Source organism: Nerophis lumbriciformis, linkage group LG06 (genome assembly GCF_033978685.3).
Source record: "Nerophis lumbriciformis linkage group LG06, RoL_Nlum_v2.1, whole genome shotgun sequence".
Classification (NCBI taxonomy): domain Eukaryota; kingdom Metazoa; phylum Chordata; class Actinopteri; order Syngnathiformes; family Syngnathidae; genus Nerophis; species Nerophis lumbriciformis.
The window spans coordinates 20,381,214-20,393,981 of record NC_084553.2 but is presented as its reverse complement, the minus strand read 5'-3'; the positions used below and the strand labels follow the sequence as shown (position 1 = coordinate 20,393,981).

The 12,768-nt window shown below is 40.3% G+C and overlaps 1 protein-coding gene across 2 annotated transcripts in view; it reads left to right on the top strand.

Moving 5' to 3' along the window:
* The window catches only part of emilin1b (elastin microfibril interfacer 1b), a 105,024-nt gene that overhangs the window by 51,506 nt on the left and 40,750 nt on the right, over positions 1–12,768 (top strand). For both annotated transcript variants that reach the window (XM_061963874.2, XM_061963875.2), the window contains 4 exons: positions 2,031–2,284; positions 5,518–5,691; positions 6,736–7,779; positions 10,630–10,933. In XM_061963874.2, the coding sequence (XP_061819858.2) occupies positions 2,031–2,284; positions 5,518–5,691; positions 6,736–7,779; positions 10,630–10,933 (1,776 nt within the window). The remainder of the gene's footprint in view (positions 1–2,030; positions 2,285–5,517; positions 5,692–6,735; positions 7,780–10,629; positions 10,934–12,768) is intronic.

The window sequence follows — 12,768 nt, the reverse complement described above, 5'->3', positions numbered from 1 at the left end:
AACGGATCGATACAGCGTCCGCATTACTGAAGACGCCGCACCGATCCGCCTGTCGATCTCACGATCAACTCTTCCCCCACTCGTGAACAAGACTCCGAGGTACTTGAACTCCTCCACTTGGGGCAAGATCTCCTCCCCAACCCGGAGATGGCACTCCACCCTTTTCCGGGAGAGAACCATGGACTCGGACTTGGAGGTGCTGATTCCCATCCCAGTCGCTTCACACTCGGCTGCGAACCGATCCAGTGAGAGCTGAAGATCTTGGCCGGAGGAAGCCATCAGGACCACATCATCTGCAAATAGCAGTGACCTAATCCTGCAGCCACCAAACCAGATCCCCTCAACGCCCTGACTGCGCCTAGAAATTCTGTCCATAAAGGTTATGAACAGAATCGGTGACAAAGGGCAGCCTTGGCGGAGTCCAACCCTCACTGGAAACGTGTCCGACTTACTGCCGGCAATGCGGACCAAGCTCTGACACTGATTATACAGGGAGCGAACTGCCACAATAAGACAGTCCGTTACCCCATACTCTCCGAGCACTCCCCACAGGACTTCCCGGGGTACACGGTCGAATGCCTTCTCCAAGTCCACAAAGCACATGTAGACTGGTTGGGCAAACAATTATGTTAAAAGGAAAATAAAAATGTATGTCAAGTTGATCAACAGATTGTATTATTCTCCAGTGCAATAACAGTACTGAAATGAAGGCAAAAAGGGCATTAATGGGTGCTTTAAAAAAAAAAGAAGAAAAAAATAAGTAACTAAATAGTTACTTTTCACAGTAACGCATTACTTTTTGGTGTAAGTAACAGAGTTAGTAACTGAGTTACTTTTGAAATAAAGTAACTAGTAATTGTAACTAGTTACTGGTTTTCAGTAACTAACCCAACACTGGCTATTTAACATCAACATAGCTCTTAGAAACATAGTATTTGTAATCTGTGCAAATATTACAACGGACATCAGGTACAATAGAGCGAGTTTGTATACATGTAAGGAGCCGCAAATGCCTAGTGTGACGTCATAGGTCACCAAAAAAGCAATACATTTCTCTGTGCTAAAAGGAAATATGTGTGGGGGCATATTTCCTTTTAGCGGGGTTTGCATGGACACTGGGACTTCACATATTGGTATAAAAATACAAAAAAACGGACTTTGAGGGATCAGACTAATTTAGTGCATGGAAACAGTCATTTTATACAACTGAATATAATTCTAATGAGGGTAAGTCCATTCTATCGACTGATATTGTGCTGGTAGCGGTGTCTTGAGTGGGTTTAAGTAAACAGGTTTTATTTTTAACATTGGCTATGGTTTTTAATACTCAAAGCTGTTTTTTCAGAGTATTTATTTACAAAAGAAAAAAACTCTCCCATGCCATAAAGTCTCAAAAGAAGTTGGCTTCCATCAATCCATTTTCTACCGCTTGTCCCTTTTGGGGCTGCTGGGGGGCTGGAGCCTAACCCAGCTGCACTCTGGCGGAAGGCAGTGTACACCCTGGACAAGTTGCCACCTCATGGCAGGGCCAACACAGACAGACAGACAATATTCATAGTCACATTCACACACTAGGGCCAATTGAGTGTTGCCAATCAACCTATCCCCAGGTGCATGTCTTTGGAGGTGGGAGGAAGCCAGAGCATCTGAAGAGAACTCACACAGTAACTGGGAGAGCATGCAAACTCCACACTGAAAGACTCGGGAATCGAACCCAGGACCTTTGTATTGTGAGGCATGAGCACTAACCACTGCAACACCGTGATGCCCTACCTCTACACCTGCACAATCCCAAAAAGAAACCAACTCATAAACTAAATACCTTATTGAAAAAAATGCTTTAAACATGACAGCCGGTCGTACCAGGCAGGAAGTAAAGAAAAAAAACACCACACACTGCAGCACTGGCCATACACCAGTTGCCAATCGGAAGCAACTGAGCATCCCAGAAGCGTGAGCTGACATGTGCGTCCGCTGCGAGCCTAACTTTGGACACTATTGTCGGCACTGACTTTGTCTTTCTTTTTTAGGAAGGGTGGATAGTGAAAAAATGAGGCAGTTGGAGGACAAGATCCATACTCTGACCAAAACTATTGAGGACCTGCAGTCGACAAATATCTCCATGAACGAGCACTTTAAGGGAGGGGTCAACAAACCTGGTTTCAGTGGCGGCGGCGGTATCTCCTCTGGAGGAAGAAACCCTGCTGATGCAGCTCAGCCCGAAATCAAAGAAACTATTCACAGCATTCAAGCTAAACTGGATCAGCTCGACAATCGCACTCAGGTGAGGTGATGCCCACTTTTAAACTACAGTCAAACCTTTGTTAGCGGCCACGTGCAGATAGCAGCCACAAATATTTCCCCGGCAGAGAAAAGTAGTGGTATAAGCAGTGTCACGGACATACCGTATTTTCTGGAATATAGAGCGTACCAGTATACAAGCTGCACCCACAATATTTTTGTTTTACTAATTTTTTTTTACATTTTTTAGCCGCACAGGACTATAAGCCGCAGATATATACATTGTGAAATGAGTTACTTACGATTTTGTAAATGTTTATTTACATACTGTACCTTAATTTTTTCCAAACGGTGCCTGTAACACAGCAGTATAACGCCTGATCGAACAAAACCAAAGTTATTGTCATGGACTCACTAGCTGCAGAAGCAGCTAAACAGACTCAATAATTCCAATAATACTAACAAAGACACTTGTAAACGTGTTAACATATTAGCTAATGCTAATGACGTTAGCTTGAATACATTACCATTGCACGTATGAAAACACTACTATCAAACATGTGACGGTTTAGCAATTGTGAATTGTTTTAGCCATATTGTAAAACTTACAAATGCTTTTTGGACTGACAAATGGAAAAAAAGCATACGAATAGAAATGCTATGGACGTATAGAAGACGAAATGGCACTTGTACTTGTGGTTCAAAGCACTAAACAAAGGGAAATTATGTTCCACCCGTCAAATATGCATTGAGCAAACTCTTCCAAAAGATGGCGCATTAGCACAAACAGTAACATACCTTTTCAATGTCTCTTCGTGTTTTATGAAAACTTTGTTGAATACAAAACATTACGGAAGTAAGCAAATATAAATCCAGAAATTAGCCACACCGTTCTATAAGCCACAGGATTCAAAGCGTAGGAGCAAAGTAGTGGCTTATAGTCCGGAATTTACAGACATTAACCACTCTTACCTCCGCATACACGCCCACTGACCACAGCACTTTCCTCCAGGTCTTATCTTTGTCTATGTGATGTCAGATGAAACAAAAATTGAACTGTTTGGCCACAATACCCAGCAATATGTTTGGAGGAGAAAAGGTGAAGCCTTTAATCCCAGGAACACCAAACCTACCAGCAAGCATGATGATGGTAGTATTATGCTCTGGGTCTGTTTTTCTGCCAATGGAACTGGGGCTTTAAATGGGACAATGAAAAAAGAGGTTTACCTCCAAATTCTTCAGGACAACCTAAAATCATCTTGGGTCTTGGGCGCAGTTGGGTGTTCCAACAGGACAATGACCCCAAACACACATCAAAAGTGGTAAAGGAATGGCTAAATCAGGCTAGAATTAAGGTTTTAGAATGGCCTTCCCAAAGTCCTGACTTAAACGTGTGGACAATGCTGAATAAACAAGTCCATGTCAGAAAACCAACAAATGTAGCTGAACTGCACCAATTTTGTCAAGAAGAGTGGTCAACAATTCAACCAGAAGCTTGTGGATGGCTACCAAAAGTGCTTTATTGCAGTGAAACTTGCCAAGGGACATGTAACCAAATATTAACATTGCTGTATGTATACTTTTGACCCAGTAGATGTGGTCACATTTTCAGTAGACCCATAATAAACTTCATGAATGTTTTTTGTGACCAACAAGTATGTGCTCCAATCACTCTATCACAAAAAAATAAGAGTTGTAGAAAGTATTGGAAACTCAAGACAGCCATGACATTATGTTTTTTACAAGTGTATGTAAACTTTTGATCGCGACTGTACATACAAGTAAGTAAAAAGATAATTGTAGGCACAGCCAATCATGTTTGTGGTAATGTTATGGCCTGGGGCTGCATAAATACTCCTGGAACTGGTGAGCTACGGTGTATCGGATAGATGAATTACAACATTAGCCTTGTTTACATTGACCCAAATAATCAGAATAAAGGCCCAATCAAATTAAAAATGCTTTGTATAAACACGTCAATGAGAAGATTCTGATCCAATACGGTTCATTCAAAAATAAAATTAATTCTGAAATAGTGGGGTGGTGTATGTCAAATGTTATTCTGAACAATGTCCATATACACACCTATTCTGAACCTGTCTTTGTGGTTTGGGTAAAATTACCTTCACTGTACATGTTTGCAACGTCAGCGTTACATGTTTCCGCCTCTGAGACAGACAGAGTTTTACTCCGAGCAACAAACATGGTGCGAGGGAAGCAGAATTATTTCACTGAAACCATCGACCAAAAAAATAACACCTGGATTCGGCTTCCTACTACAAAGCTAAAAGTCTAAACCAGTGATTTTCAAACTGTAGTAGGTGTAGCACTAAAGGTACGTGGGCTCTATCTAGTGGTACGCCAAAGAATCACTTAATTAAATATTCAAACACAGTATTACTGTTTAAACTGTGTGTAATGTTACAATGGCCAAAACTATTAAATATGCTTGTTAAATAAAACCTCTGCCTTGTTTTTAATGAATATACAGGTCTACTACACTACTGTCATTTAATGTTGGTCATTATGGTGGTAGTTAGAAAGCCAAGTGTTTTTTGAGGTGGTACTTTGTGAAAAAAGTTTGAAAACCACTGGTCTATACAGTAAAGTTGGTTCTGACCTCCCCAGCTTTCAGTCTTACCGTCTGATGGATGAATTCATAGGAGATCGATCATTGTCGAACTTGTCTTTCAATGGCGTGTAGGTTGGTTTGGAGGAAGAACATGTTTACACACCCGAGTACAATAACGCATAAATACACACGTCATGAACCGATCAATTTGTATAGTGTCCATGTTAACCATGGTATTGGAGTTCCGATCAAGCCAGTTTTAAATCAGATTGGGGAAACTTTGGGCTTGTACAGATAGCTATTTTGAAGCAGTTTTCCAACATGATCAGAAGACCAAACACCGTAAGTATTTTTCTGAGGATGATGAAGCATTCAATAAAAAAGAAAGTCACTAATGCGTGAGATTGTTTGTCTGGACACTCCATTTCATGGCTACTGTAATATTTGGCCACAAGATAACTTGAGACATATTAAAAAAACAGGCAAAATTATGTCAAAATAATCGCTGAAAAACTGAATCACACAACATTTTAAAATTATCAACTACATCATGCATTTATCTAAATGTATGTTTTTGTCTGATCTTCCCACTTCTGTGTGTGTTTCCAACACAATCTTCATAATTTGTACTGTTTATTATTAACAATATTATTTTATTATGACAGTTTTCAGTTACATGTCTACTTAATATTGTTCTTGTGTAGGCTCACGATAAAACCCTGGTCAGTATCAACAACCACCTTGTAAACGGAAAAGGGAATGATTTGGAAGGAGGTCTTCCTGGAGGAGGTGTGAGTGGAAAAAGCCTAAACTCGCTGAAAGAAGAAATCCTGAAGGAGCTAGAGAGAAGAGTTTCACTATCATGTTCTTCCTGTCAGGTATTACTCTTACTCTTATTATTATTCACTTTATATTCTTGCTTGTACCCTTCACATGTATTGTTTTTTAGAAGTACCGTATTTTTTGGACTATATGGCGCACTTAAAATCCTTTCATTTTCTAAAAAACAACTGTTCACCTTATAACCCGGTGCACCTAATTTACGTAATAATTTTGGTTGTGCTTACCGACCTCGAAAAAATGTTATTTGATACATGATGTAATGATAAGTCTGTCTAGTAAATGGCAGTCACACATAAGAGATACGCGTGGACTACAAGTTGACACCTGCACTCAATCTGTAAAAATGTTTTGATACAACTTTGGTAAGTTACAAAGCCGCACCGCTTGATGTAACGCAGAACATTACAGCTACCGTAGTCAGGCGGACTGTGCTTCAACATACGGTTATTATTATGGTGTGTGTATAAGGACCCCAAAATGGCACCTATTAGAAGATATTTTATCTGGTGTTTTGTTTTGCAATATCATATCAACTTTTTTTACCTATTGGTAGCTGCTGATGTGTATTTGGGATCTGCATAAGTCTCCAAAATTTGCACGCGTCCGCCATTGTCCGTGCAGTAATCGATAAGCTTATTCTTTCTCTATCCTCTTGTTATGGGGCATTCATCCTCCACTGTTTTTTCTATATCTGACATAAAGTAGCGTGCAGTTCTAACTTATATCTGTCAGTAGACTCTTAGTCTCTACGGAAGCGCAAAAAAACTACCAGTACAACAAAGATGACGGGGAGAAGACGCTGTTGAAGTTGAATGGTTATTTGGTCAAAATTTTGTATTCGACCAAATAACCATCATTACATTTTAGGTAGACCACAAGGAAGTGTTTTAAAAGTAGAACAAATATATACAGTATGTAATATATCCCCTTATTGCGTCTATAATGCGGTGCGCCTTTTGTATGAAAATAGACTTGAAAAGACACGCTCATCGGCAGTGGGCCTTATAATCTGGTGTGCCCTACGATCCTAAAATACGGTACATAAATAAGACGTAAATTCACTGTAGACTATTGTTCAGGCTGGCGTGGAGGACCTACAAAGGCAGCAGCGGGAAGATCGTGAAAGAATCCGGGCCCTGGAGAAGCAGCTCAATGCTATGGATGTTCGTCATCGGCAGGGCATTGATGGGCTGCGGCGGGAGGTGGCAACTTCAAGGGGATGCTGTGACGGCATCGACAACCTCAGAAACCGCATCACAGATACCGAGCGCAAGATCAGCACAGGGGCCGAGAACTTTGATATTCTTCAAAACCGCCTCAACAATGTGCTCAGAGGAGGAAGTAGCAGCGGTGATAAGGACGGAGGCTTCAGAGGCGGGGAGATTGGTGCTGGAGGTAGCCTTGGTGGTGGCAGAGGGGATGTGGTTGTAACACAAGATAAACTGAACAACTTACTGAAGGATTTGGAACGGCGGGTCAATAACACTATGGAGCAAACGGAGCAAAGCTGTGAATACCTGGAAAATGATTTGAAGGACTACTTCCATAAAGACCTCGCTGACCTCAGGACTGTGTTCCTGGACCGCTTCGACGATCAGGCTTTCAGGATCGCAGATGTGGAGCTGGACGTGGGTCTTGTAAAGCAGAGAGTGGCCGAGCATGACAAGACACTATCAAAGCTGGAAAACACTACCTTCCTCCTGAACAGGGAGCTGAAGGAGTGTGGCTGTGGAGACTCGGTGGGAAAAGGAGGAGGAAATACCATCAATGATGGTGGCACAGGTGACACTGGGGGTGGCAGAGGTGGCACTGGTGGTGGCAGAGGTGAAACTGCTGATGGCAGAGGTGGCAGTGGTGGTGGCAGAGGTGACACAGGTGGAGGCAGAGGTGACACAGGTGGAGGCAGAGGTGGCACAGTTGGAGGCAGAGGTGGCACTGGTGCAGGTGGCAAAGGAGGTGTGACAATAGGAGGAGGAGAAGGATCATTTGAGCTCGGAGGAGAAAGAGATAATTCCACAAAGAAATCATTGGAGTGGAGAGTGGTCGCCAACGAGGATCAGATCAGACATTTCAACACGAGAATCAAAGACCTATCGGTGTCTGGAGACACTCTTAATGACAAGGTAAATACAACCTTTATTTTGAACTACTGAACATTAAAGGATTTCTGCTTTTAGTTCCTTCATGGGCAAAAAGATTATATCGCGACATATTTTGCAGCCTATTGTGATAACGATAAATATCACAAACTATTATTTGGCATATAAATGATAATAGAACCATTTCAAAACGGTTTAGAAAAGCTCCTAATTTGGATGTATGCAGTAACATATTGCATCATTTGTGGTTTTATTATTTTTTCAAAATTATTATTAATCTACTTGGTAATTAATAGTTGGTTACTTTATGTTGTAACATGGTTCTATCTACACTTCTGTTAAAACGTAATAAGCACTTATTCTTCTACTGTTTGGATACTAGACTTTAGTTTTGGGCAATACTACAAATATGAGTATTGATCCAATACCAAGTAGTTGCAGAGGCAGTATTGATCATACCAGTGCTAATGCCAATACTTCACATTTTCAAGATCATTGAATGATCACATTTTTTATCACAATCATATACGGACATAAACTAAAAAAAATGACTCTGCTTTTGCCCGCAAAGTCCTCCTGTGTCCAACAATAACAAAAAGGTACAAAAAAAAGATTTTGTCACGGTAAAAAATATGAATCTAATCACTGTAGTTTTGACCATAAGCTGATACTATACTTGGTATATTTGTACCGATTTGCCCATCTCTGATTACTACATTCAAGAGCTTTTGTTAAGAGGTTAGCATGATTTCTTGTATCCTTTTTGACGGTGTGTAGTGTAGCATGTTTAGCTATGCAACTCTTGCTTACTTTTGTGTTTACTATTATATTTCGCCTTATAAACTGTTGATGTTGCTATGGTTGGTTGAATTTTTGTGCAACCTTTTTTGGGGCCAGGGCAAATTTAGATTTTTCTTACTGCAAAATGTCACATCTTCCTCTTCTTATAAGTTAGAATGCAAATATCTAATGTACAATTAAAAAATGGTATGCCCAATAATTGACTAATGTAGTAAAATACAAGTATTTACAGTATCTTTAAAGTCAGGCAGGCCTTAGGCAGTAACAATTGACTAATTACTGTCGAGAACTCGCATGGCTGCGGTAGTTGTGACCCCAAGATGCAGGAAACAGGAGAACAACGTGCAGGTAAGAGTTTTTATTATACTCAAACAAGGAGGAGAAGTCATGCATCCAGCGTAAGGTCCCTAACATAGTCAATCCTCGAGCACTGAGGAACAGGCGAGGCAGGCATAAATAGCAGCTTTCTTGGTATTTGCAATGTTGTGACGGTGCCAATTCACACCAGTTAAGGTAATCCCCCAAAATTATGCGCGTCCTTGCAATTTTGTCCAATCCCTGAAAGTTCCCCACACAATTTTGTTCAATCGAATTTGTCCCTCAGCAGCACTCAAATGCACACTGCATTTTAGTATTGGCAAAATTATAGTCTTTATAAAGTTAGACATACAGACATAAATTGGACTTTGTATAAAATCATTTTCAAAAAACTAAACAGATGAAACAGATGATATTTAAATATTGTAGATAATTCTGCCATATTTACTGTGATGCTTTTGCTCATTTGTAGATCAATATGCATTGTCCTAATCAAATAAAGGTATTCAATATGGAGCTTCACATGGAACCAAAACTTCTGGATAGAATAAAATACTTTATATAAACTAAAATGTAATAATAATACATTAAGTCCAGCATTGGAGATCGATAAAGTACAAACGTATTTCTTCTGTCTTTAATACAATAATCCTGTAAATAAAAATGTAGCATTTTTTTTAACTGTTCGGCGATCAGCTGATAAGCTGATCGCTCCTTCAAAAGGGAGGCATGCTCTGGGAGACACAATTACATTTCAATATTCCTTGTTATATACATGCCAGACGGAGATGGGTTCGTGAATTCCAGGAGCGCAGATGCATGTTTTGCCAAAACACCGGCTCAAATTTCAGAGCAAGCTTAACAAGCATGTCATGTAGAAGCCACTTCTAATATACCAATCCTCAACACCGTGACAGAAAATAAACATACGTTTCTTTAGTGTACCATTATCACTGGAGGACTAGAGGAAAATGAATGGGTACACACGTACAAACCAAGCAGTATGACACAAGTAACTAACCGCTAAAGCTAAATCGAATCGGGATCAGGGGCCAGAAATGTTTATCGGGACATCCCTGATTTCAAGAGTTTGCAAAACTTCGTAGCGAAATTGAAGTGCTTGACATAAATGAAAGTTGAAGTAGTACACAATCAAATTTGCTGTGCATAAAATCCTGTCTGACTGCGCTAACAAAAAAGTCCCAGAATAATAGCTTACATATTGACTGATATTATTTTGTAGTATTAAAAAAAATTTATGCAATTTTCAAGTTTGCAAGTTGCAATAAAAATATACCTTTACTTTCAAAATGTTTAATGTTGAAGAGAAAAAATAAAGTCAATTTGTATTTTGTTACAGATTTCAGACATTTTCAATATTTAAGTGCAGATTGAATCAACTCGAATCGGGTCCAATAATTGTTTGGCCCCGCGATCTAAAGTGCCGGACTGAATTCGACACGCCTGAAAGTCTTGAGTTAAAACGGTGCATCTCTTTGGTTGTCATCATGTTGCGCTACCTAAACTTGGAGCATGGATATATGCCAACATGTTGATGTACACATTTAGCCCAATTGAGTTCAGCTCCAATTTAAGCACACTCATATGTCATTACTCCTGATAGTTACTCCTGATAGTTACTGTACGTAATTGTAATAATAAGTGTTAATAGATTTAGTCTCAGATCTCCAAATAAACGTAACTCGCAAAGAAAAGATGACATGAATATTAACATGAATTCATTCCATCATTTAGGTAGTGGACCTGAGCCATGATGTCCGTAAGATTAAGGCTTTGACTGGTGATCACGGTGAACATTTCAACCGTATCGTGACAGAGGTGGATTTGCTCGGGCAAGACTGTTTTCTCTGTGGGACGGTGGAAGATGAATTACGGAAGCTGCAGAACCAATCCAAGGATGAACTTGGCCGCCTGCAGAACCACTTGAACAGACTCCAGCTTAGTGTGGACTCTGGGGGTGCCTGTAACCAGATCTGCTCCCACTTACAGGATGAAGTTCGCCTTCTGCGAGAGGATGTCGCACGGTGCACCAGTCAATGTAAGAGGCTTTCATCAGAGCGCTAAGTCACACAAATAAAATGTACTTAACTAAAAATACGAAATCCAAAACCAGTTAAGTTGGCACGTTGTGTAATTCATAAATAAAAACAGAGTACAATGATTTGCAAATCCTTTTCAACTTATATTCAATTGACTAGACTGCAAAAACAAGATATTTAAAGTTCGAACTGAGAAACTTCTTTTTTTTGTTGCAAATAATCATTAACTTAGAATTTAATGGCAGCAACACATTGCAAACAAGTTGGCACAGGGGCATTTTTACCACTGTGTTACATGGCCTTTCCTTTTAGCAACACTTTGGGAACTGAGGAGACCCATTTTTTAAGCTTTCCAGGTGGAATTCTTTCCCATTCTTGCTTGATGTACAGCTTAAGTTGTTCAACAGTCTGCGGTCTCCGTTGTGGTATTTTATGCTTCATAATGCGCCACACATTTTCAATGGGAGACAGGTCTGGACTACAGGCAGGCCAGTCTAGTACACACCTCTTTTACTATGAAGCCACACTGTTGTAACACGTGGCTTGGCATTGTCTTGCTGAAATAAGCAGGGGCATCCATGTTGCTTGTATGGCAACATATGTTGCTCCAAAACCTGTATGTACCTTTCAGCATTAATGGTGCCTTCACAGATGTGTAAGTTACCCATGCCTTGGGCACTAATACACCACCATACCATCACAGATGCTGGCTTTTGAACTTTGCGCCTATAATAATCCGGATGGTTCTTTTCCTCTTTGGTCCGGAGGACACAACGTCCACAGCTTCCAAAAACAATTTGAAATGTGGACTCGTCAGACCACAGAACACTTTTCCACTTTGCATCAGTTCATCTTTGAAGAGCTCGGGCCCAGCGAAGCCAGCAGCGTTTTTGGGTGTTGTTGATAAATGGCTTTGGCTTTGCTTAGTATAGTTTTAACTTGCACTTACAGATGTAGCGACAAACCGTAGTTACTGACAGTGGTTTTCTGAAGTGTTCCTGAGTCCATGTGGTGATATTCCTTACACACTGATGTTGCTTTTTGATGCAGTACCGCCTGAGGGATCGAAGGTCCGTAATATCATCGTTTACGTGCTGTGATTTCTCCAGATTCTCTGAACCTTTTGATGATATTACGGACCGTAGATGGTGAAATCCCTAAATTCCTTGCAATAGCTCGTTGAGAAATGTTGTTCTTAATTTGTTCGACAATTTGCACAGGCATTTGTTCACAAAGTGGTGACCCTCGCCCCATCCTTGTTTGTGAATGACTGAGCATTTCATGGAAGCTGCTTTTATACCCAATCATGGCACCCACCTATTCCCAATTAACTTTTTCACCTGTGGGATGTTCCAAATAAGTGTTTGATGAGCATTCCTCAAATTTCTCAGTCTTTTTTGCCACTTGTGCCAGCTTTTTTGAAACATGTTGCAGGCATCAAATTCCAAATGAGCTAATATTTGCAGAAAATAACAAAGTTTTCCAGTTGGAACGTAAGTATCTTGTCTTTGCAGTGTATTCAATTGAATATAGGTTGAAAAGGATTTGCAATTCATTGTATTTGGTTTTTATTTACGATTTACACAACGTGCCAACTTCACTGGTTTTGGGGTTTGTACTATCAGGAATTTCTACGTGTGTCACGATACATTGCGATACAAATGCTTACCTCGCTTCCAGGTTTCCCTAATGTGTCTTTGGGGTTGGGGAAATGTCGTAGTTGCACCTCCTCGTTGCATATGTGTGTGCCATCTGTAGGGATGGGAATCGACAGGATTTTCACGATTCTGTTTGCATTTTTGATTCGACTTAACGATTCGGTAATTCAACAATT